The following is a 22,936-nucleotide window of genomic DNA, read 5'->3' as shown; positions in this document are numbered from 1 at the left end:
GATGCTTTATTTTGAAACCCTTTATCGAGAGTTACAAATTCCGGGAAGGTCATCTCCTATTGACTCCATTATAAGCAAACAATTCTAATTTTTTAAAATGATTTTCCTTTTTCACTGTAATAATAAAACATTACATTGCACTTGATCCTAACTAAGATATAATTCATCCTTTTTGGAGGCAAAACAATCCTATTGGGTTTATTTATTGTTTAAATTATTTTTTAGTAGACTTAAGGTGTGTAGGTCCAAGTTATGGAAGGCCGTTATCCAGAAAGCTCTGAATTACGGAAAGCCCGTCTCCCATAGACTCCATTTTGATCAAATGGTTCAGAATTTTAAAACTGATCTGCTTTTTCTCTGTAGTAATAAAACAGTACCTTGTAATTAATCCCAAATAAGATATAATTAATCCTTTTTGGATGCAAAACCATTCTATTAAGTTTAATTAATGTTTTATTGATTTTTTTAGTAAACTTGAGGTATGGAGATCCAAATAACGGAAAGACTCCTTATCTGGAATAGCCTTGGTCCTGAGCATTCTGGATAATGGGTCCTATACCTGTATTAGTAATGGTATTCATAGGTCTTTGTTTTGTGGTAATAAACTGGATATTACTAATACTTTCTATCATGTCAGTGGTGGTAGTATTCATACATTATGTTTTAGTGTCAGTGTCCACACATGATCACTTTTAAATTCTTTCACCCGCTGTCTTAAATATAAACTGTATTGAAGAGTTTTGTATGTTTTCAGATGACTTTGTTGTATTGTAGCAGTACAGGTCTTGCTCACTTTAGAGCAGGGGTCCCCAACCTTTTTTTTACCCATGACCCACGTTAAATGTAAAAATAGTTGGGGAGCAACACAGGCTTTAAAAAGGTCTTAGGGGTTGCCTAATAAGAGCTTCAGTTGGCTATTTGGTAGCCCCTATGTGGAGGAGGCTCTGTTTGGCAGTTCACCTGGTTTTTATGCAACTAAAACTTAACCCCAAGCCAGGAATTCAAAAGAAAGCACCTGCTTTGAGGCCACTGGGAGGAACATCCAGTGAGTTGGTGAGCACCATGTTGAGGACCCCTGCTTTTAAAAAGAGAGTTGCTGTGGTGGCGTTCAGACCTCACAGATGATGTTAAAGGTGAACATTTAATATAATCACTGAATTAAGAAACTTTCTAAATATGATCAGTTAAAATTCTGTACTATTTAGGGAATAATCAAGTTACTCTTTCCTATCTTCCTCTCTATCTCTCTTCACTTTTTCTTCACACAGGTGTCTGGAGACAGATTTTGATTGACAGGTGTAATGCACCCTTTGCCTAGAAGATGTGTTAGAGCTCACTTTTTTTTAAAATAACCAGCTCTGACAGAAATCCTGTTTCCAATTCATGCAGGATTTGTGAGTTATTTGTTAGTTTCCTGTATTTTGTGCTGGTTACTTGTGTAAGCTCTAATACATCTGCTACAGAAGGGATGTATTAGACCTACCTGTCAATCAATATCTGACCCCAACTTCTGCATGAAGAGAGACAGATACTGAGGGGGAATAGAGAAGAGTAACTTGATTATCTTAAAAAACCGTACAGAATTTTCAATAGATTATATTTCGAAAGTGAGATAAAGCTTATATAAATGTGATACTTGGTCCATGTGTGAGTCCAAGACATTGTAATATTCAGATGGGAGCTACAAATTGGCTTGAATATCTAAATCTGCTGGTGCAGCCAGTATAGTTCTACCAGTGGTTTATCAGACTTGTTTGCTGTCTTGCCGATTATATTGTGTATTTAGTAGTGAGTATTCATTAAGTGAGCTTAGAAATGCCATGTGTTACCTAGTTTTTATGGGCCTCAAGCAAAAATTGCAATTTATTATTGGTGACTGTGCAGACTATGGTAAAGGGCATTATAATGCCGAGGGGAAAGTACTCTGAATTTCATTGCCACAGGAACATCACTTTGCCATATTTTAATGCATATGATTTTTTTTTCTTTTAAACTCCTTTTGCTATATCATATTGGATAGATTATGTTGAGTTGATGATTCAAAAAAGATCAGCCATTTGCCCAGTGAACGCACACTGCAATGGATTGCCAGTTTGGTCACTACATGTATGGGTGGCTGTGCTTTCTCTGGGGCACAACTGTAAATAGGTGGATCAAGCACGGGCAGATATGTGCAGGATCTGAAGCTGTAGGTAGGAAAATTTTAAGAAAATTCTGTACTGTGCAGGCAATGTGAAAACCTCTATAGCAGAAGTTGGTCAAATAGCTTCTGGGCAGAGACTGTAGAATAGCAGGTAGAACATGATGACCGCACCTTGTGTGTGAGACTGCATCCTAGCACCCTCTGAGCATTTTTTCAAGGCTTCTATAAGTTGGACAGTTTTTTATATGAAAATAATTGGAATCTGCAAAGTCTTCTTTGTCCCGTGGGCTTTCACCACTAAAAGTTCCCAAGCTTAAACCCTCCAGGAAAAAGTATTTATAATTGCTGTCCTTATGGCACGCACAACATCTATCTATTGAAACTGATCCTTTGCATATGCCATAAGCAGAGTGAATGTCATAATTTGTTCTGAGAGACAAATTTTAGCATCTAGAGGAATCACTCTTGACACGTCAGAATTTGTAGCTTCTATTGTGAAAGGGCATCCTTGTTTCTTGGGATGATACTTTGTCCTTTATAACATGCAGCTGGCCCAGTTGCAAGTGGGCCAGAAGGCGGCTATACACTACACAACCTTGTAAAGTATCTAACTAACTGGCACCTTGTGAGAGATCCATTTATTTGGTCCAAACACAGTTAAGGTGCCTTTCCATTATTCCAGATGCTTGGGCAGAAACCTGATTAATGGAAACAGGAGAAAGTGAAGGGGAACTGTAGTTGCTCTTCACTACCTCCTCTGCCTGTACCATACACTGATAAATTACGGTGCATTGGCACAGCGATTTGTTTTTTAAACATGCCCTGATCCCCAAACCATTTGGATGAGATCATCAGGCCACCGCATATGTATCAAAAATTGTACCAAACTTGGACTTTTTTCGACATGTGGGCAGCCATTTCTGGGAAAGTTCCTTTTTTCTACTTGTGCCTCTGGTAACACAGCTTAGGTTGTCAGTACAAATGGCCTGTGTCTTGAGAATTAGCATTGCAGCATTAGGAATCATCAGTAGGGCTCCTTAAAGTCAATTTTGTGTCATTTTTGTTTTCTTGTCAAGAACCACTATTTCTGTTTATTTCTGTTTATTTTAATATGAAGTGAGCGACAACATCAAATACTGATAGTTCTTTATCCTGAGCCTCTATGCACACTTTTAGCTTACAGGAGGCTTTATTTGGTAGTAAATCTTGTTTTTATTCAACCAAAACTTGCCACCAAGTCAGGAATTCAAAAATAACTACCTGGTTTGGGGGCACTGAGAGCAACATCCAAGTGGTTGGTGAGCAACATGTTGCCGCTGAGCGACTGGTTGGGGATTACTGCAGTCTAAGGTGCTAAAAAATAAATGTTAGGGATGTGCCCACCATGTTGGGAACTTTTGCTAAAAAGACCAGGCAAGGGGTGCCGCAGGAAAAGGCTAAGTTGTACAGTATCTTGCAACTCAATTCTAGCTGAATTCATATATCTAGTGCTATTTATGGCCCACGTGTTTTGATTGCTGCATCTCATGGTTCTGATCAAAACTCCTCTACTTTAACCACAGATTGCTTTCCATTCATTTGAATGGGAAGTGCATCAGGGTCACCTGACACCACTTCTAGAGCTAGAAAACACACACACACATGTCGAGGCAGATTTACTAGAACTTAAATTTTTCTCACTTTTATTATTTTGAAACCACAAATAAACTCGTTTCCAGTAATGTCAGACATTTATCAAAAAATGTGAACTGAAAAAGCACGGGTGTGGAAAAGTCGCGAAAACTGCAACTTTTTGAGCTTGTTGCACTATAACCACAACTTTTTCACATTGTCGCACAAAAGCTAGTGTTAAAAATCTGAAAACCTCTAAAACTTCCCAGTTGTAAAAGGGACAAACAGGGGTAGCTGGAGTATTTTCGGATTCAGAATTGCCGCAGTTTTGTTGCATAATACATTTCGAAAAAGTCATGCTTTTTTTAGTTTTAGTGTAAAAAAAAAAGAGAGATAAATAAAATGCCTATGTTAGTAAATGTCCCCACTAAAGTGGACAATTTTTTGTTCACAATTGATGCATTTTTTTACCACACATTTAAATATGGAAATTAACATTTGGATTCTGTTCAGCTGAATCTTTTGGGGGGATTGGATATTCCTAACATTATGACTCCGTGCATAACAATTATTAATAATAACAATAGACAAGGTCTGGACCCAAAAATGATCAAGATTTATAGTTTTTTTTAATCTTGATCATTTTTGGGTTTCAGATCTAGTCTGTCATTGTAATTTGTCAATGTTGTCTAAAATCTTATTCTGACAAAATTGTGTTTGGTTTGGGTCTTTCTTTATGTTAGGAACGAACCTAGCAATTATTTTCTAAAGTTAATCTGCCTGAAATGAAGGGGTTTGATATATAAAGCATTGAAGGGTGTGCTGGCCACGGATGATTATTATTTTCTGTATATACATAATTTTGGCTATGCACCCCGCAGAATATTGATATATTGGCATTCTTTTCTTACAACTTTGTTGCATGTTGAAGCTACTGAAAAATAGCAAAAAGGTAGAATCTTGGCCAAATCCCGAACCGAATCCTGGATTTGGTGCATCCCTATTCGAAACAGTTCAAGCCCTGGCTTGTCCCTTACCAGAACTGGGAAATGATTCATTCCATTAGTATTCAGTGGGACCATAGCTACTGAACAAAAAATATTGCTTTATTGTCCCTTTCTTTTACAGGTTTTGTAGTAGAAACATGAGTTGTTTAGTAAAATACATTTTGGCCGTAGATGAGAACTTAGGGTGAAAGGTGCAAAGTTTGCTGTAGGTCTAGTAACCTATAACCACCAATCAGAAGGTAGCAAATACTGGTCACCTCTATAGAAGCTGCAGGTTGTGACTAGACCTGGGGAAGCTTTGCATTCTTTGTTAGATTACCTTGTTTTTGCCCGTTTTAATGTTTGGGTATATTGATTGACAAGCTGCACAGTAACTGTTCTTTCCTCTGAGCTGCCATATTGTTTACTTATTCTATATAGCAGAAGAACACCTCATTTGGTAGGGCATTATACTCCAGCAAAGTCTATTAGTAGCATATGTTTAGGCACCGATCTTCCCAAGGTATAAATGTCCATATAAATATATTTGTCTTGTAGACTTAACTGACAGACATTTAAAGGCTCAGTAGTGATGTGTTTTATTGTTTTTATTACTATTTCTTTTGTGCCTAAAAAATAGAAAACAAATACAGGTATGGGACCTTTTATCCAGAATGCTCGAGACCTGGGGTTTTCCGGATAAGGGATCTTTTTGTAATTTGGATCTCCATAACTTAAGTCTGCTAAAAATCATTTAAATATTGAATAAACCCAATAGGATTGTTCTGCCTTCTATAAGGATTAATTATATCTTAGTTGGGATCAAGTACAAGGTACTGTAGAATTATTTGCTTATTATAGAGTCTATGGGAGATGGCTTTTCCGTAATTCGGAACTTTCTGGATAACAGGTTTCCGGATAAGTGATCCCATACCTGTACCTTTTTTTTTTTTTCCCCCTCATTATTTCTCCCACTCCGTTTTGCTCACTGTCCACCTGATAATGACTGACTGGCTTCAAACTACAGAATCAGCAGTGTCATGTCGGGTATCAGTTACACATTTATTTATTTTTTTTATATTATTATTTTGCATAAAAATACCTTCTTTAAAATGATTTCCTCTTTCTCTTCCTTATTTCTCCCACTCTGCTTTTTAAAGTTTATGGCAGATATCAGTTTTGCTCACTGTCAGTCTGATAGCTGGCTCTTTCACTTTTAAATTGTGTATTATAGGTGTAAGTCAGTGTCAGGTCAGCTAGAAGTTACTGATTGTCACTCATAAAAAAAATAGAGATTCTGTTTTTTCTTTTCCTTTACGGAAAAAGGACAAAGGTAAATTCAGTTGATACACTTAACTTCACCATGCAGGCAGAAAAACACTAGCATTTTTAAGAAATAAATCACATTTTCCAGCACTGTCCTGTATTGCCTATTATAGACCGTTTCAAAGACAAATAAAAATGTATTTTGATGATTTCATCCTTTTAGGGAAGCTGATTTTCATGTTTATTTATGTTAGGATGAACAGATAATGTTCAACATACTAGGCAATGTACAAAAACAAGTTGTGTTGGGAAGTACATGTATAGGATCTATTATCCAGAGTGCTGGGGACCTGGGGTTTTCTGAATAAGGGGTCTTTCTGTAATTTGGATCTCATCTCCATACCTTAAGTCTTTTTGAACTTTAGTTAGACCCAACAGGATTGTTTTGCCTCCAATAAGGATTAATTATATCTTAGTTGGGATCAAGTACAAGGTACTGTTTTATTATTACCGTATAAAAGGAAATAATTTTTAATTATTTGATTAAAATCAAGTCTATGGGAGATGGCCTTCCCATAATGCAAAGTTTTCTGGATAATGGGTTGCAGGATAATGGATCCCGTATCTCTATTCAAATCTTCACTCTTGAAAGGACAAAATGCTAGAAATTGTCAGTGTTTAAAGTGAATGGGTATCTCAACTATGAGCCGTGTTCCATCTAGTGACCTGCAGGTTTTTCTAGGAAAAGCAATGTCCTGCATTTTGAATGACGGTTCCTTACTGTGACCCCCTCAGTCAGGTGGTCACACTTCCAGTCTATTGCAATAGGGGCCCTGTAGAGGGTGAAAAGGAGCTTGTTGACTGCTGCTTGATGTGGCAGTTTAGCAAAATCTATGGTGAAAGTAAATAAAGTTATAATAGGACAAGGAGATCTGTGCTGTGTTTATTTTTGGACCACGTTGATGGTTAAATATAACGTATAATGTTGTTGTTATTATTGAAAATCCATTTGCCATGCACATTAATTGCATAAGGGCACTGCCTTAAAAGTCAAAAGGTGCTTCCTACTCAGTGACTGAGCAACATAAGTACCCAGAGGCACAGCTTCAAAGCCAGGCATACCATGTGAGTCAGCTCCGACTTATGCGAGCCTGCCTTTACAACAATTGATTTAAAACTGTAAGTACTGAGCTATAGCAGTATTCTGTGTTGTTTTTTTTTTTGGTTTTTTTTTTCCCCCTGCAGGCTTACTTGTTCTGCTAGCTGGCTCATGAATCCCGCCTCACTCCCATAATGTAAAATACCAAACATGGAGGCAACAATATGTATTCAAATCCATAAAATATACACACACACATTCTACTACGCTCCTCCCACAGTGTAGGCTCTGGTGCTCAGCAACTTCAGGACGCTGTACCATCCCTCCACCATAGATACATTAGAAAAAACGGCACTCAGATAATTGCAAAAAAGTGTATTAAAAAAAAGGATCACATATGCAACATTTTGGGCAAAGCACGTGCCCTTTGTCAAGCCTGTGGCAATGTGACCCACGTCATGAATCACATTTAAAGTGATATACAGGAAATTACATCACTCCAAAAGGGGCTTAAAATCAGCATTAAATCCAAGGAATTTACATAGCAGTATATTATACAAAGTTATTAAACAAGGAACAGATCATAGTCCCTATTTAACCCCAAAAGGGAAAGTGATTTTAGTTTATTAATCCACCATACCTCTCATTGCTTGAGCCTAAGTTCCCTATCTCCTCCTCTTTTCAAAGGGGGTAAAGATTCCAATAACATGAAGTTAAGCTGATCCAAGGTATGGCCCTTCTCACAGAAATGTTTGGAAACCGGTAATGTGGTATTCCCCAAATTAATGGCAGATTGATGTTGTGAAATACATGATTTCACCATCTGCGTGGTCTCACCTATATAGATGTGGCCACACGGACAGGTCAACACATAAACCACATACTTTGTGACACAAGTAAAATGTCCCCGTAATTGCACCCTCTGTCCCATATGTGTATAAAGTCTTTACTTTTTAAAACACATGGGCATTGTGTGCAATACTGCGTGACAAAGGGTATCCACCCCGCTCCCTGTTTCCTTTTCTTAGGTAAATTGTGCACTCAAAACTGAGCGTTACTGATAACCTTATCGAGGTATCCCCATCTCAAAATTTTTGACACATTTTCTTTTCTTGTATCTCTCGTTCCTGAGTTTCACTTACAAACCTCTTAACTCGGGAGTGTTGACTCACTGGAATAGAATTTTTTGTACGTGGTGGATGTTGGTTGTAAAATCTGATTACGATCCATTGGTTTAGTAAATAAAGAGGTACAGAAATGCCCTTCAACGTTTCTATCGCATCCAAAAAGTGAATATGCTCGAGATCAAAGGTAAGTGATAAAGTGATAGAAGGATGCATTCCATTCAGTCTACTGCATCAGGGAATCCACGTGACCCCGCTAAAGTACAAAAACATCATCAATGTATCTTCACCAAGCCACGCAATGCTCAGTGAAGTCCACATCATGGTATATGTATGTATATCTTTATTTATAAAGTGATACTTATGTACGCAGCGCTGTACAGTAGAATACATTAATACAAACAGGGTTGTTAAGATAATAGATACATACAAAGTATAACAATAAATACAAATAAATACAAGATACAGTTGCAATAAGTTAAGAGTCAAAGACACAAGAGGATGACGTTCCCTGCCCCGTAGAGCTTACAATCTAGATGGGAGGGTAACTTACAGACACAAATAGGCAAATGTACTGATCTTCAAACCTAGCCATGAATATTAGGATACCCCAATAAGGTTGTCAGTAAGGCTCAGTTTAGAGTGCACAATTACCTAAGAAAAAGAAACAGGGAGGGCAGCGGATACATTTTTCATGCCCCAATTATGCACTTTTGACTGACTTTCCAACTTTTTTTTTATTCAGTTCAATTAATGTTACTTAAGTGAACTTGCACCTGCATTTTATGGGGAAATTTATCATGCATATCTAAACCTGGCGTTCTTCCTTCTCTAAATTTATAACCAGCAGATTCTGAAAGTGAAGCTCCAAAATATACATCTTTCTAAAAAGACAGTTGCGTTTATGCAGATCTGAGAATAGACAGACAAAATGCAAGATGCCGATATGATATAGAACTGTAAATGAATTAAATTCACCTTTTAAAGACAAGTAGTAATGAGAAACAACAACAAGAGAGTGGATTGTCATTGTATTGTTTGTAGCCTTAGGCCAATGGCAGCCTCTTTCTGCCTGGAATTCAGTTTGGGTTCGTGCGGATTTGCAGAGCCCCGTGCTGTCAGCGAGTGTGTATTTGTCGTCTCAAACAGGGATGTAATTGTAGATGGAGCACTTTCTTGGACTGCTTGGGGCCCAGGTGGTATAAGGGGGCAAATGGGACACTGACTGATCACTTTCAATGTATGTTTAATAAAAATGTGTTTTAGGGGGGCCTCTAAAATCATTAGTATTACTTACAAGGCAGGGCAGCAGTATTCATAAACAGTTTGCAGTTAACCTTAAAGGGGCAGTAAACACCTAAAACACCTTTGCTACAATTGAGCGCAGTAAATACAACTTGTGTTGAAATTACATTCTTTTGCCAGTTTAAAACTTTCATTTGAAATGTTAGGTTACTTTTTGCTTAACTGTTCCCCTTTTTAAACAGGGTAGTTAGTTAACAGCTCCCTATCTACCTTTGAACAAACTAACCTCTCCCTTCTCTAAGCAGCAGCCTTTGAGCAGCTTTATATAAGGGGCTTCTAAGTGGACTGGTAACTAATTTTTTTTTACCTCTTTTGAAGTTCTGCCAGATCAGGAAGTGAAACTGGATTTATATTCTTGTTTATTACCGTAAATAATAGAAACCAATGATATTTCATAATTAAACCAATGGTTGAAAAGTGTTCAGCACAAGCGCAGTCTATTGAACTCATGATGAAAGGGGGTGTATACCATCCTTTTAAATATAAAACCCTATAGTGTAGCTGCCCCCCCTCTTGTGTTGTCTCTTCTTACTTAATAGCACTTCAGTTAGGCACACTTTGCAAAGTGTTATCGCCCTCCAGCAGCAGCATGACATTATGGATGAACACATTTCTTTAAAAAAAAAGTGTTACTGCTAATTCTGTATATGAAAATTAAATTTCCTTTTACTGTAATTTAGCCATTTTCAAGTTTACACAATTCACATTTCACTCAAGTTTTGCACAGAATAAGAAATTAGACATAACTTTTTTCCCTCTAAATCTTCTAGTACAGGCATCGTACCCCTTATCCGGAAACCCATTATCTGGAAAGTTCCGAATCACGGAAAGGCCATCTCCCATAGACTCCATTTTAATCAAATAATTCACATTTTTAAAAATGATTTCCTGCTGGAACTACATAACCCACAATGCTTTGCACTGTGATCTTACTTTCCTTATTGACGTCACGTGCAGGGAATTGTTGGATTTGGAGGTGTAGGCTGAGGGCAGTCGACTACTGTTAGGTTTTTTGTTTTTTTTTTTTTAGTTTGAGTCTCAAAGTACTGAGCCAGGTCAGCAGGAGAACAGGGGGGCAGGCTTAGGGAACTGTTCCAAACCATATTATTACATTAAAAATCATGAAAAAGCTTCATATTTTTTTATTTATATTGGAAAGTTGCTTGAAATAGCTTGTTTTGAGTGGGTTTTCCACTTAAAGAAGCTAGAAATTTAAAGAAATTTGTATTGTATGGGGCAGGGACCTTCATCCTCTTGTCGCTTTGATTCTTAACTTACTGCAACTGTACCTTGTATTTATTTGTTATACTTGGGGTTTATTAAAATAGATAAATACAGTTATATTAACCTATTGTTGTACAGTACAGTGCTGCATACATAAGTAGTGCTTTATAAATAAAGATATAAAAGTACAAAAGCAGCCTTATCGGCTAAAAACATTCAACATGACCTATAGGTAACTTTAAATGTACATTAATATTTTGAATAGTAGTTTTTCATGTCACTTTAAATGTAAATCGACGGTGGGAAAACATATATGTGACCCTTTAGCTTTCCAATGTAGCCCAAAGTTACTTCCCACAGGATTTGCATTTAAGCCAGTGGTAAGGAAACAGGGGGTTTGTTGCAGACAACAAAATGTCCCGTATTCTATAACCCTAACTGCTAGTTAATCTTTTGTGTTGCATTTACAAGGGGCGTGGCCCAAAAGTTAAGTACAGGTTTGGGATCTGCTGTCCAGAAAGTTCCAAATTACAGAAAGGCCATCTCCCATAGACTCCATTATATGCAAATAATTTTAATTTTTTTTAAAAATGATTTCCTTTTTCTCTGTAATAATAAAACAGTACCTTGTACTTGTGTTCATGGGGTCCCTCAGGCAAATAACTAGCACGGGGCCCCAAGCTTACTAATGGAAATGCTGATATTCAGTACTATACTCAAAAAAGGAAGGTAAAACATGAAGGTAAACTGTACAGGTCCATTACTTGGCCACTTGCTTGAAAGAAATGTCTTTCTATTTGAATAAAGGGCTGCTGAAACTCTGATGCTAGAGCCATACAACCACAGATATGTACTTACCAAGTGCTGAAAAAAACCTGTCAGCCGCTACAGTTTCTGCTATATAAAGTGAGTGTATTCAGAGCTGCTAGGTATCGGGGACAGACCCGTGTGGTTTTGTTTTGGTGCATGTATTCAAGAATAGCAGGGGCAGCCAGGTGCTTGGAAAGTACCAATTACTGTTTATTTACTTTCAGGCTTTGTAGCGTGAATGCATCGTGCTTAGAGGAGCTTTCTCACAGAAATTCCATTATGTAGGAGTTTCTTGTAACAAAACTGCATGAAGTTATTTGAAAAAAAAAATAAAAAATCCCAAACATGTTAGGGGCAATGCTTAATAACAGTTCACTATGCTGCAATGAATCTGTCATTTACGTTTATTTGCTACAAGCAAACATGAGATCATGAAATGCCAAAATAGAATTCAAATATATTGTCACATAATGGTCATTTCTTTTATATACTGTATTCAGTTTTAAAGGCCAACTACAAATGTTGTACCAATTAATTACATGGGCCGGAGAGCTCTTGGGCCTCCAAGTTTCAGCTTTGTGCATAATGTGCATCATTTCTAGCCTATAGCTTTTACAGAAGATGATTTTGAACAAGATCCATCATTGTGACATTTCCCAAATCTGTGATATGGTTCCTACAGAAAAATATAATTTAAATGGACATCTCTTGTACGAACAAAAACAGCATATCATCTCTCACATAGCCGGCACTGTTTCCATTGACGCTAACCATTTTAAAGGTTGCATGATGAAAAGATGAATTGCAAGAAACTGCAATGTGGGACAATCCACCAGTCATCTGGTAACAAGCCTTCAGTCTGTCAATTTTGACCATTTGTTAATCACAAGAGAGTTGGTATCCGCATCATGTGCATCAAAAATGGGAGTCATGTAGGACCTGCTTTTCATGGCAGTCCTTAAAGAAGAACTAAAGCCTTAAAGGGGTAGTGCAACTTTAACTTTTTAGTATGTTATAGAAAGTTTTGTTTCTAGTGACATTGCAGTTGGTCCTTATTGTTTTATGTTTATAGTTTTTTAATTATTTGCCTTTCTCGTCTATATCTTTCCAGCTTTTAAATGGGGGTCAATGGCCCCAGCAGCAAACAATTATTGTTCTGTAAGGTTACTTGTTTTGTATTAATGTTACTTTATATTCCTTATCTTTCTATTCATTTTCGCTTATTTTCATATTCCTCTTCAAACCAGTGTCTATGTAAATATGGTCCTAGTAACCAGATAGCTGCTCAAGAGCTGCAAAAAAAAAAAAAGGCTAAAATAACTGCGAAATCACACAAAATAAAAAAACAGTTGCAAATTGCCTCAGAATATCATTGCCTTATTGGAAATGATCAAAACAGAATAAAAAAGGGAGTTACATTTTTCATAGTAGCTGATGCTACAGGGCTGATTATTCATTTATTTAGATGCAGGCTGCTTGTTTGTATGCTGCCACGTAATGTGTCTGAACCAATAATCAGCCTTGTATTGTGAGTTCTGTAGTTTTACAAAGTGTATAATGTGCATCAGCCCCTAGGCTCAGGTAACTGACAGTAACCCAGAGTATGTGCTGTGAATCCCTGGTAAATGCTTGTGGAGGCCTTGGGCTGGTACAGAAACCCAAAACACAAGGTAAAGCATGTCTAGGCTAATTCTGTTTAGCTTTAGGTTTCCTAAGTTTGAAGTGTTCATTTTTTAGCTTGGCAGGACAAGCTCTATGCTGGTTCATAGCAATATTACATACTCGGCAAGAGGAAAAAAAGAGAGAATTTGGTAACTCTGTTTATTCAATTACTGTTAGAAATGGGTGTAACAATATGAGTAAAATTACTACCGGGGCACAGATCAGCAAGTGTTCGACATCCTGTTTTTTGGGTACTGTATACATCCTCACTTACCACACCAGCATTTTCTAAACTCTTTTAAAGAGTCAATTTGAAATGCGTGGGTGTGTAGATGTAGTGCATGCCAGCTCATTTACCTTGGTGGCTGCTTTTCCTGGATGAGTAGTCACATGACTACTAGTAAATATGCTGCTCTAGTGCCAACAATAACTGCTTTAAAACCCTTTTTATTCTGTTGATAATCTTCATGATTCTCAAGTTAAACTCTTTCTATTTTGACAGTTGCATCTCTTTAAGTGATATATATTACATTTTATATTTGCCTGATAAAGCTGCATAGCAACATCATTTTAACCATCACATGCCCGGTGTTTTCTTTTTTCTAGTATGATGCTATCCCTATTCAGTCAAGTGTGGACCTATGTTCCTGCCCATCATCTTCAATTGTGAGAAGCTCATCAGACTCCAGCTCTTCACCAGTCCTTGGCAGTAGACCAAGTACCAACATGGATGTGAGGGCTGTAGAGTCCAGAACAAATTCATTGCCACACCCAGGGCAGCAAGAACAACAGCACCCTCAACAGCCTCGAAAGAAGAGACCCCAGGATTTCAAGTTTGGAAAAATCCTGGGGGAAGGTTCTTTTTCAACAGTAAGTGTATAATACTTCTGTACTATTCTGTATCTGCAACAGTCATACATATTCTGTATTCAAAAGGTATCACTATGCTCACCGTCAAGTTTCAGTCCTTTTTCTTTTTCTGTGAAGCAAGGGATCCACATTTCCCTTACTTCTGCAAAGGTTCGCTCTTTCCGATGGAATGACCATTCTCAGCCGAGACAGAAGGCCAACTAATAGAGGATTTCATGACTCTTGATTTCCTCCATGTCATTTGTTTGAACTATGTATAGGGAAACCTAGTATCCAGAAATCTCTAAATTACAGGAATGCCATTTCCCATAGACTCCATTATAAGCAAATCAATTGAATTTATTCTCTCTCATAATAAAACAGAGGCAACTTTGCCTAATTTGTACACCAAAATATACTCCCGTTTTTGTTATGAGCTCATTCAGTTATATTTCCATGTATATTCATAATTAAGGGTGACTAATCATGACTATGATTAGAATTAAATATATTCCCTTATGTAACTACAGTTTGGTTAATTGCCCCATGGTCCCATCAGCCAAAATGCTTGTTAGGAGAACCCCACACAGAAAGGGATGCTTCTGTTGATTAAGTGCAAGTGATTGTGCCCTTGTGGCTAACTGTACAGTTAAACCTAGGTTTGCTGTATGTTTGCCAATTCTGTGATAATAAATGGCAGTTAAAGTAATATTCATATAATAACATTCAATTTCAAACTGCAGTTCCAGATCTTGCCTTTTGAATACAATTTTGAACTGCAGTTCTAGATCTTTACTTTCAAAAAACGTTTCGAACTGCAGTTCCAGATCTTTTTTTTTTTAAATCCAATTGGGTTTGTTTGATGTAAGTTAAATTTCAAGTTGGGTTATATATGTTATGTCATATAGTGAGCCATATTACATTAGTTGTAGTCTTTTCCTTAAATTTCTGCATCAGTGTTTTTAGATGTTCAGATGTTTCATTTGTTTTTGTAGTGTTAATTTTACTTTTCTAATGATTTTAGGTTGTCTTAGCCAAAGAGTTAACAACAGGAAGAGAATATGCCGGTAAGTATTTTTCACCCTACTGCCGCCAATCAGTAATGCTACCCAGCAGTGCAGTTGCTAATTGGCACTCCAAGAATATAATGGTTCTTACTACTTCCTCTATATATCTGTGTTTTTGTTTTTTTTATGGGCAAAAATGACACTTTTTGCCATAATTTTGTATATTTGAAAAAAATTATTTATATTGCATGCCTACTGGGAACACAAGAGTAAATATATAGCGCAGGACACCAGTAAAAACTTGTATTGCCAGTGCACTAGTGCTCACAAGGTGCAGAAATATAAAGTGCAAATAGTGCTTTCATACTTGCCTTGAACATTAATCTTTTGCATCGTGCAGTGAGATTACCTACACCTCACAATGGAGTAAATAGCAACCAGTAATTACAATTGCAGGAGGTCATGCAGTGCGTATCAGCTCATCAAGGCTCTTATATTTAAAGATTCCACATACAAAAGGAGGGGAACAAATAGGTAATAAGGTAAAATTCTTTATTGTACCATGAATGGCAGGAACTTGGGGGTTTCCTACTCAGTGCAGATTAATGTCAAAGTACAGCTGTGCATCACATTTCCTATAATCCATTCTCTGGATCAGAGCACAATTTGCACTTTATAGTTTGCATGCTGTGGGCACTAGTGAACTGCTGATTCAAGCTTTTAATATTCCCCCCCATGTAGGTGTATGCTCTGGCTTTTTTTTTTGCCTGTCTTGGAAAGAAGAGAAGGTGAAGCAGAAGCTGGCTGAAATATGAGGCTAATACTGGTTCTTGGCTGTCAATAAACACAGGATGAGAATCAGCCCCTAAGCTAGCATAATTCTTACCCTCTGCCTACACTCAGAGCCATTGAGTCAGCCCAGGTGCAAACACATAGGACAAATTTTGGTGCCAAATTGCATGCTTGTGTGTTTCAGTGCTGGAATGTAAATCGCTGGTGGGATGGCATATGCCACGACGCGATTTCCTGAAATCGCAGATGTTTCCTCTCAAGGCAACTTCCGCGATTTCGTTAAATCGTGTCGCCGCATATGCCATCCCACCGGCGATTTACATTCAAGCCGGTGGGATGGCATATCTGGGAGATTAGTCGCCCGCAACAAGTGAGATTTGTCGCGGGTGACTAATTTCCCCGTGTGCCTGAGCCCTTAATGTGACATAAATTTATCACTTAATAGACTCAAAGATATAGAGCCACTGAGTACAGATCACAGGAGTGATTCAATTTTTGTAGGTAACAATAACAAATTATGTTAGTACTGTGGGAACAGCCCTCCTGTGACTTCTGCTGTAAAACTTTGCAGCCGGCCTAGATGCATTGACATACCCAAAGAGAAACCGCAGTTCATGTGTAATCTATTCATTTAATTTCGGGACACTTTATTTACGAAATAGCCTTCGCGTTACATGTTTGTTCTGCATTGAGTTTATTTGATATCTTTAGAAACCCTATTAAACCATTGTCTTTATGTTTCAGTTAAAATTTTACAGAAGCGGCATATAATGAAGGAGAACAAGGTACAATATGTGAACAGGGAAAAAGATGTTATGTCCCGTTTGGACCACCCATTCTTCGTCAAACTTTATTTCACATTTCAAGATCCTGAAAAGCTCTGTATCCTTTGTTCAAACAATCTAGCACTGATGTGGAACCAATGTACATATATTGCCAGGTTTTCAGACAGTAGGCATTCAGTGTTCACTTTGTGGCCATTGAATGGGGCCATTTAAAAAGCTACAATAAGCATGGGTTTTGTAAAAGGGGTGATTCACTTTCAGGTTAAGAATAGCGTGTTCTTAACAACTTTTTGACTTATTGTTTTTGTCTTCCTCTTCTGACTCTTTCTAGTTTTCAAATATTGTTCACTGGCCACAGTAGCCACATAACTAATGCTCTGTGAGGCTACAATTTTATTATTGTTAATGTTTATTATCTACTTTTCTATTTAGGTCCTACTCTATTCATATTCCTGTCTCTATTCTTAACCACTGCCTGGTTGCTAGGTTAAATTGAACCCTAGCAGCCAGATTGCTGCCGAAATTCCAAACTGGAGGGCTGCTTAACAAAAAACTTAATTCAAAAACCGCTTAAAAAATTAAAACCAGAGCATCACTCTCCACATCATACTAAAAGTTAATTTAAATGTGAACAACCCCTTTTAATACCTTATCATTTACATGTTGTTAAAATTAAAAGACCTTGCAAGAACTACCGTGACGATGACAATTTAAATAGAAACTTAGATAAGCAGAAAGTTGAGTGGATCAGGGGTGAAATAGTCATTGCATATATCTGTTCTTCCTTAACCAAGTGAACAGATTTTGGTCTTAGTTATGCTAAGAACGGAGAACTACTAAAGTACATACGAAAGATTGGCTCATTTGATGAAACCTGCACAAGATTTTATACTGCTGAAATTGTGTGTGCTTTAGAATATCTGCACGAGAATGGAATTATTCACAGGTAAATGGCTAACGTGGAATTAAGAGCCAAAATTATTTCCCGGGTTTAGGTGAATGTGTTACTAGAACATATTGCAACAACTGTGCCTCTAAGCTCAGCTTCTCAACAGCTGAGCTTCTAAAAGAACCCAAGATGGTGAGCTGCTGTGATAGCTTTGAAGGCCTGGATCATTACTTTACTTACCTTTAAACTGGTGGATTAAACTTGGTATATATTAGAGTATTCAAAAGGTTATATGTGGGGTTTAATCATCCGGTAGGGATATACTGGGGTTGGCATCTAGCCAGGGTTTCCATATTTTCTCAAATTTTCCGGGTGTACCCCAAGCTTTGTATGTCAATTTGGTCGGTGGCAACATACCATTTATTAGCTCAACCCATTGTTGAAGTGTGGCAGATGTGGCACTATTCATAGCAGAGACAATTCCCCTTGTTTTTTCTCATGACCCTTAAGCAAAGAAAATGAGGGCACCTATAAAATCTGAAGTTATTCTAACATAATGACAGTATTTTATAATTCCATAAACTGAATAAGTGGTGATAGGGATTACAATTGAAGAACACAAGGGTAAAATACAGGTCAGCTGCAAAGACATTAAAAATGATGTAAAATTAAATGAGTAGTTAATCTGCTTTATCTTTTTGTTGTCCTCTTAAAATTAATTAACAGGCCACGGTATTTTGCTTCTGATTTGCATTTAAAGGAGAACTATATCCCCGGCCGCAAAAAGCCTCCTTAACTATCATTGACTAGACCCCCCTCACCTCTCCCTTATCGCATAGTTTTTACATTTACACAGTTTATCCCTTTCGCTAAGCGCTAGCTAAAAATGCAGAGAAGCGAAGCTGCTTACCTCGCCGACATCATCTTATCGACTGAAGACTCTTCAAGTCTCTCCGCTGATACGAACCTGCTTGTGCATGCACAGTTGGAGGTAGCAGGAAATCCACTTCAACTGCGCAAGCAGGTTAGGTGTGCGCTTCGAGACCCGAAGGTCTTCAGTTGCTAAGAAGATGTCAGCCAGGTACGCGGCTGCGCTTCTCTGCATTTTTGGTTAGCGATAGGGATAGAGTGTAAACATAAAAACTATGCGATAAGAGAGAGGTGAGGGGGGTTTAGGAAATGATAAGTTAAGGGGGTTTTTGCACCCGGGGGGTATAGTTCTCCTTTAATAACCTATGATTATTTTTTGATGATGCCGGTCCATATCCCCTGGGCTGACCATTAAACTCCCGCCTTTCTGCTAGAGCAGGCATCCCCAACCTTTTTTTTACTCGTGGGCCACACACAAATGTAAAAAGAGTTGATGAGCCGCACAAACATGAAAGAAATTGTTTGGGGATCACTATGCTAGAGAAACACAAGTATACATTTAACTTTAAAGGACCAGTAACTCCATGAATGAAAATCATGAATGTGTCTTTGCATACTGTTATCTTTTAAATAAAATTCCTAGGTTTTTTTTCCTGTTTGCTATTAGGCCTTATGGGTTCATTAATCTTTGATCTGATGTACTTAATCACTGCTGTGTTCAGTGAAGCATTAGATAAAAGTAGCCTTTCCCAACTGATATCTGATTGGAGCTTTGTTAGGTTTAAACCCAGAGAGACTGGAAAATATTGTTTGTCTATTACAGCCATTTGACTACAGTCCTTCTGATGGGTCTGACAAGACCTCCCCCCTATATGATGTTGTTGCTAGCCCAAGAGCAAAATTCCTGATTCAGTAGGTACAGAGCATTTGTAGTCCTATTCACTTCATAGGCTGCAAACAAATTTGCATGCAATCCATTGCCCATCGGCAAAACTGCTAATGTTATCTAATTCAGAATCACTTACTACCATGCCCGTTGGTTTTGTCACATCTCATAGGACTCATTGCTGACTGTTAAGACCATTTTTTGGCATCAGCACAAGAACAGTTTATGGAAGCATTGTTTTTTTATGGATGCAGAGACGCCTAACACCACCATTTGCATTTCCGCTGTCTGTTGTAAAGATGTATACCTTTAGACTAGTGGTCTCCAGCCTTTTTTACCTGTGAGCTGCATTCAAATGTAAAAAGAGTTGGGGAACAACACAGGCATAAAAGTTCTGAAGGGGTGCTAAATAAGGGCTGTGATTGTCTATTTGGTAGCCCCTATGTGGACTGGCAGCCTAGAGGAGGTTCTGTTTGTCAGTACACCTGGATTTTATGCAACCAAAATATGCCTTAAAGCCAGGAATTCAAAAATAAGCACCTGTCCCACTGGAAGCAACATGTTGCTCACAAGATACTGGTTGGGGTTCACTCCTTGAGACTAGGTGGAAATGGTGATGAATCATGCTTCTCATTGGGCTAACAGACCAGTCTGGGTTTGGGGTAGTCCAGGAAACTTTTGCCTCTAAGGCCAGATTGTTATGATTGTCTGAGGCGGAATAGTGGTCTGGGGATGTTTTTCATGGTTTTAAGCCTTGGTTCTGTTAAAAACAAACCCTAATGCAACAGCATACATTGTTCCTATTATATGGCAAAAGTATGAATATACCTCATGCACAAAGCAAGGTCTATACAAAGACTGAGTTTTGCTGAGATGGGAATGAAAACACTTGACTGTCCTTGACCTCATCAACTAAAAACCAGTGGGATGCTTTAGAATGCCAAATGCAAGTTAGGCTAAAAGAAAATCTATGTTTCTAAATGTTAAAAACATATAGGGACAGCAGGGCTTTCCATTTTCAGTTTTAACCCTTCTTGTTCTGTGATCTATGCAGTGTACTTGTGAATGTGAGTGTCGTAGATCTAAGTACCAAAAGTATAGAATCAAGGGCACAGGTACTATGGTCTTTTTGTGGGGCACTTTATTCTGCAATATGGTATAAGTGTCAGTGTTTGTGATTTTTCACTCTAGTGAAAGATTGTGATGGGGGAGATGTGTCTTTTCCGCCTTTGAACATATATTGCTGTCCTATAATGTAAATCAGCGTTTTTATTAAAAAGTAATATTTTCAAATATGTTTTTGAAGGGACCTTAAGCCAGAAAACATTCTACTTAGTGAGGACATGCACATTCAAATAACAGACTTTGGGACTGCCAAGGTGTCATCGTCTGACAGCAAACAAGGTAATACTTATGTAATTCTGCTTGTGGTTACACAACTATTTGAGCAACTTTTCAATATACATGAATTCACAATTTGATTTTAAAGGTATCTGTAAATGTAACTGCTACCCTCATCAATTAGGCATGAAAATAAACAACATTTGAATAATAGAAACAGAGTGTAAAATAGGGTACACACGGGCAAATCTCGATCTTTGACATTTATTTTAGAGTGGAAGCTGATCTTTTACTTTTTTCTTTTATATTGGAACTAGTGCGAGCAAATTCATTTGTAGGAACAGCACAGTACGTGTCACCTGAGTTACTGACTGAAAAATCAGCATGTAAAAGGTAAGTAATGAAATGAAACAATCTAATTTTTTTTTTTATAATGCAAGCTTAATAATATATTATTGTAAGGTCACTGTAGCTTTGTCCCTGATCGTCCTGCCACACTGTAGATTTTATCAGCTAAGGCACCTTGTTAGCATATACATAATAAATCTGGTGCATTGCGCCATTGGTACTGATAAACCAATACCTTTCATGGCTACAAAATTTAAAGGGAAACTTAGTCACTGTCATGCAGTTTAGTGCTCCGGCTCCTTTCTTATTACTAGTCTTATTACTGCCATTTCTCTTTTCTGTGCCTCTTGTTTTAATAGAGTTTAATCGTATCATTGCAGAAAATATAAGGTGCAGTAGCCATGGAGTAAAAAAGCAATTCTCTCCAGCCAGGGCCTTACCGTAGCCATTTGCTCTATCGACATATTTTTATATGACATCAGGATTTTACTGTACTTTGACTGGGAACTAACTGACCCACTACATTAATTGTTCGACAGCACTGGATTAGAGACCCCAAATTTTAATCATCTTAACATTCTCTGCTAATAAGTGACTTGCTTGGGTTTTATATGTAAAGAGCTTTTGAGATTTTTTTTTTTTTTTTTTTTTTGAGTATTGGCCTTCTTTATCGAATAATTTGCTCTATCCTGGCCTTGAGCTGTTTGCTTGTTAACTCTTTGTTATCTCTAATGTCAAGTCCAAATTGTTTTACCAAACATTAAAATATGTAATCATGTGTTTGCCATTATTTGTAACTATTTTTGTTTTGTAATCTAGTTCAGACCTGTGGGCACTAGGATGTATCGTTTATCAGCTGGTAGCAGGATTGCCACCATTCAGAGCTGGGTAAGTTGAAAAAAAGGGAATTATAAATTCCCTGTATTGACTAATATATCATTTTTATATTAGGACTTTATACTTTTTTTAATAGGTAATGCTATACATGCGCTTTGAACTAGTACTAGCAGATTAGCAGATAGATTTTAAATGCAATGTTACCCACTTTAGCCTGTGAGCCAAGTAGTAAACAGATATGTTTATACTCTAAAAAGAGTTATTTTGTAAATACCTCCCCCCCCCCCCCCAGAAAATGGTAATCATAAAAAAAAAAAAAAAATAGAATTATTTGCTTATAATGGAGGCTATGGGAGATGGCCTATGGATATATGCTTTCTGAGTTTTACTCTAGGTATGAGAAGAACTTTCAACAAAGAATAAAATCATCATCTCCCTTTGACCATATATAATATATTTGAAATATAGAAAACTCTGTTTCAATACCAAATATTACTATATAATGTGCATTCATATAGAATATATATATATTTTTTTTTTTTTGGTAGGAATGAATACCTTATATTTCAGAAGATAATTAAGCTGGAATACGACTTCCCTGAAAAATTCTTTCCAAAGGCTAAAGACCTAGTAGAAAAACTTTTGGTAAGTGGTAAACTGCTTACATTAAAGGAACTGCTCGCTGGTTTGTGTTGAAACGAAACTGTGTCATTTGCTTATCTTATTTAAATGTTCAAAAATTCAAAATGTTAAATTCAAAATGTTAGAAAATGTGGGCGGGAAATTGTAATATTACGTTTTGCTTATATTGCAAATCTTGCCCAAGCTCTTCCCGTTGATTAAAATGAGTCATTTAAAGTTAATGGCTGCAGTGAGTTCTAAATATGTGCTAGCAATTGCTTAGCCTATCGAGATCTACAACATATCCATCTAAACCACACTGAATGTACACTTGCTCCAGTTTTCTAAAAGCTGGAACTTATTCTCGATTCAAACGCTTTCAATACTTGGCAAGCAAAGAGAATTTTGTCAATTGACATATTTGTATATGTAGCATTAATTGATACATGGTCACATAAATTATTACTATTAACTGATATTC

At 37.3% G+C, this 22,936-nt stretch overlaps 1 protein-coding gene across 1 annotated transcript in view; it reads left to right on the top strand.

The window, feature by feature from the left end:
* pdpk1 (3-phosphoinositide dependent protein kinase 1) overlaps positions 1 to 22,936 on the top strand; it is a 37,133-nt gene that overhangs the window by 1,818 nt on the left and 12,379 nt on the right. Inside the window, exons 2-9 of the mRNA XM_002938414.5 lie at positions 13,837 to 14,100; positions 15,104 to 15,146; positions 16,623 to 16,760; positions 17,465 to 17,609; positions 20,615 to 20,712; positions 20,967 to 21,042; positions 21,817 to 21,885; positions 22,383 to 22,479. Coding sequence (XP_002938460.2) covers positions 13,957 to 14,100; positions 15,104 to 15,146; positions 16,623 to 16,760; positions 17,465 to 17,609; positions 20,615 to 20,712; positions 20,967 to 21,042; positions 21,817 to 21,885; positions 22,383 to 22,479 — 810 coding nt within the window. The 5' untranslated portion in view covers positions 13,837 to 13,956. The remainder of the gene's footprint in view (positions 1 to 13,836; positions 14,101 to 15,103; positions 15,147 to 16,622; positions 16,761 to 17,464; positions 17,610 to 20,614; positions 20,713 to 20,966; positions 21,043 to 21,816; positions 21,886 to 22,382; positions 22,480 to 22,936) is intronic.

This window comes from Xenopus tropicalis, chromosome 9 (assembly GCF_000004195.4).
Source record: "Xenopus tropicalis strain Nigerian chromosome 9, UCB_Xtro_10.0, whole genome shotgun sequence".
Lineage (NCBI taxonomy): Eukaryota > Metazoa > Chordata > Amphibia > Anura > Pipidae > Xenopus > Xenopus tropicalis.
The sequence above is the reverse complement of the archived record's forward strand: the minus strand, read 5'-3'. Positions and strand labels throughout refer to the sequence as shown.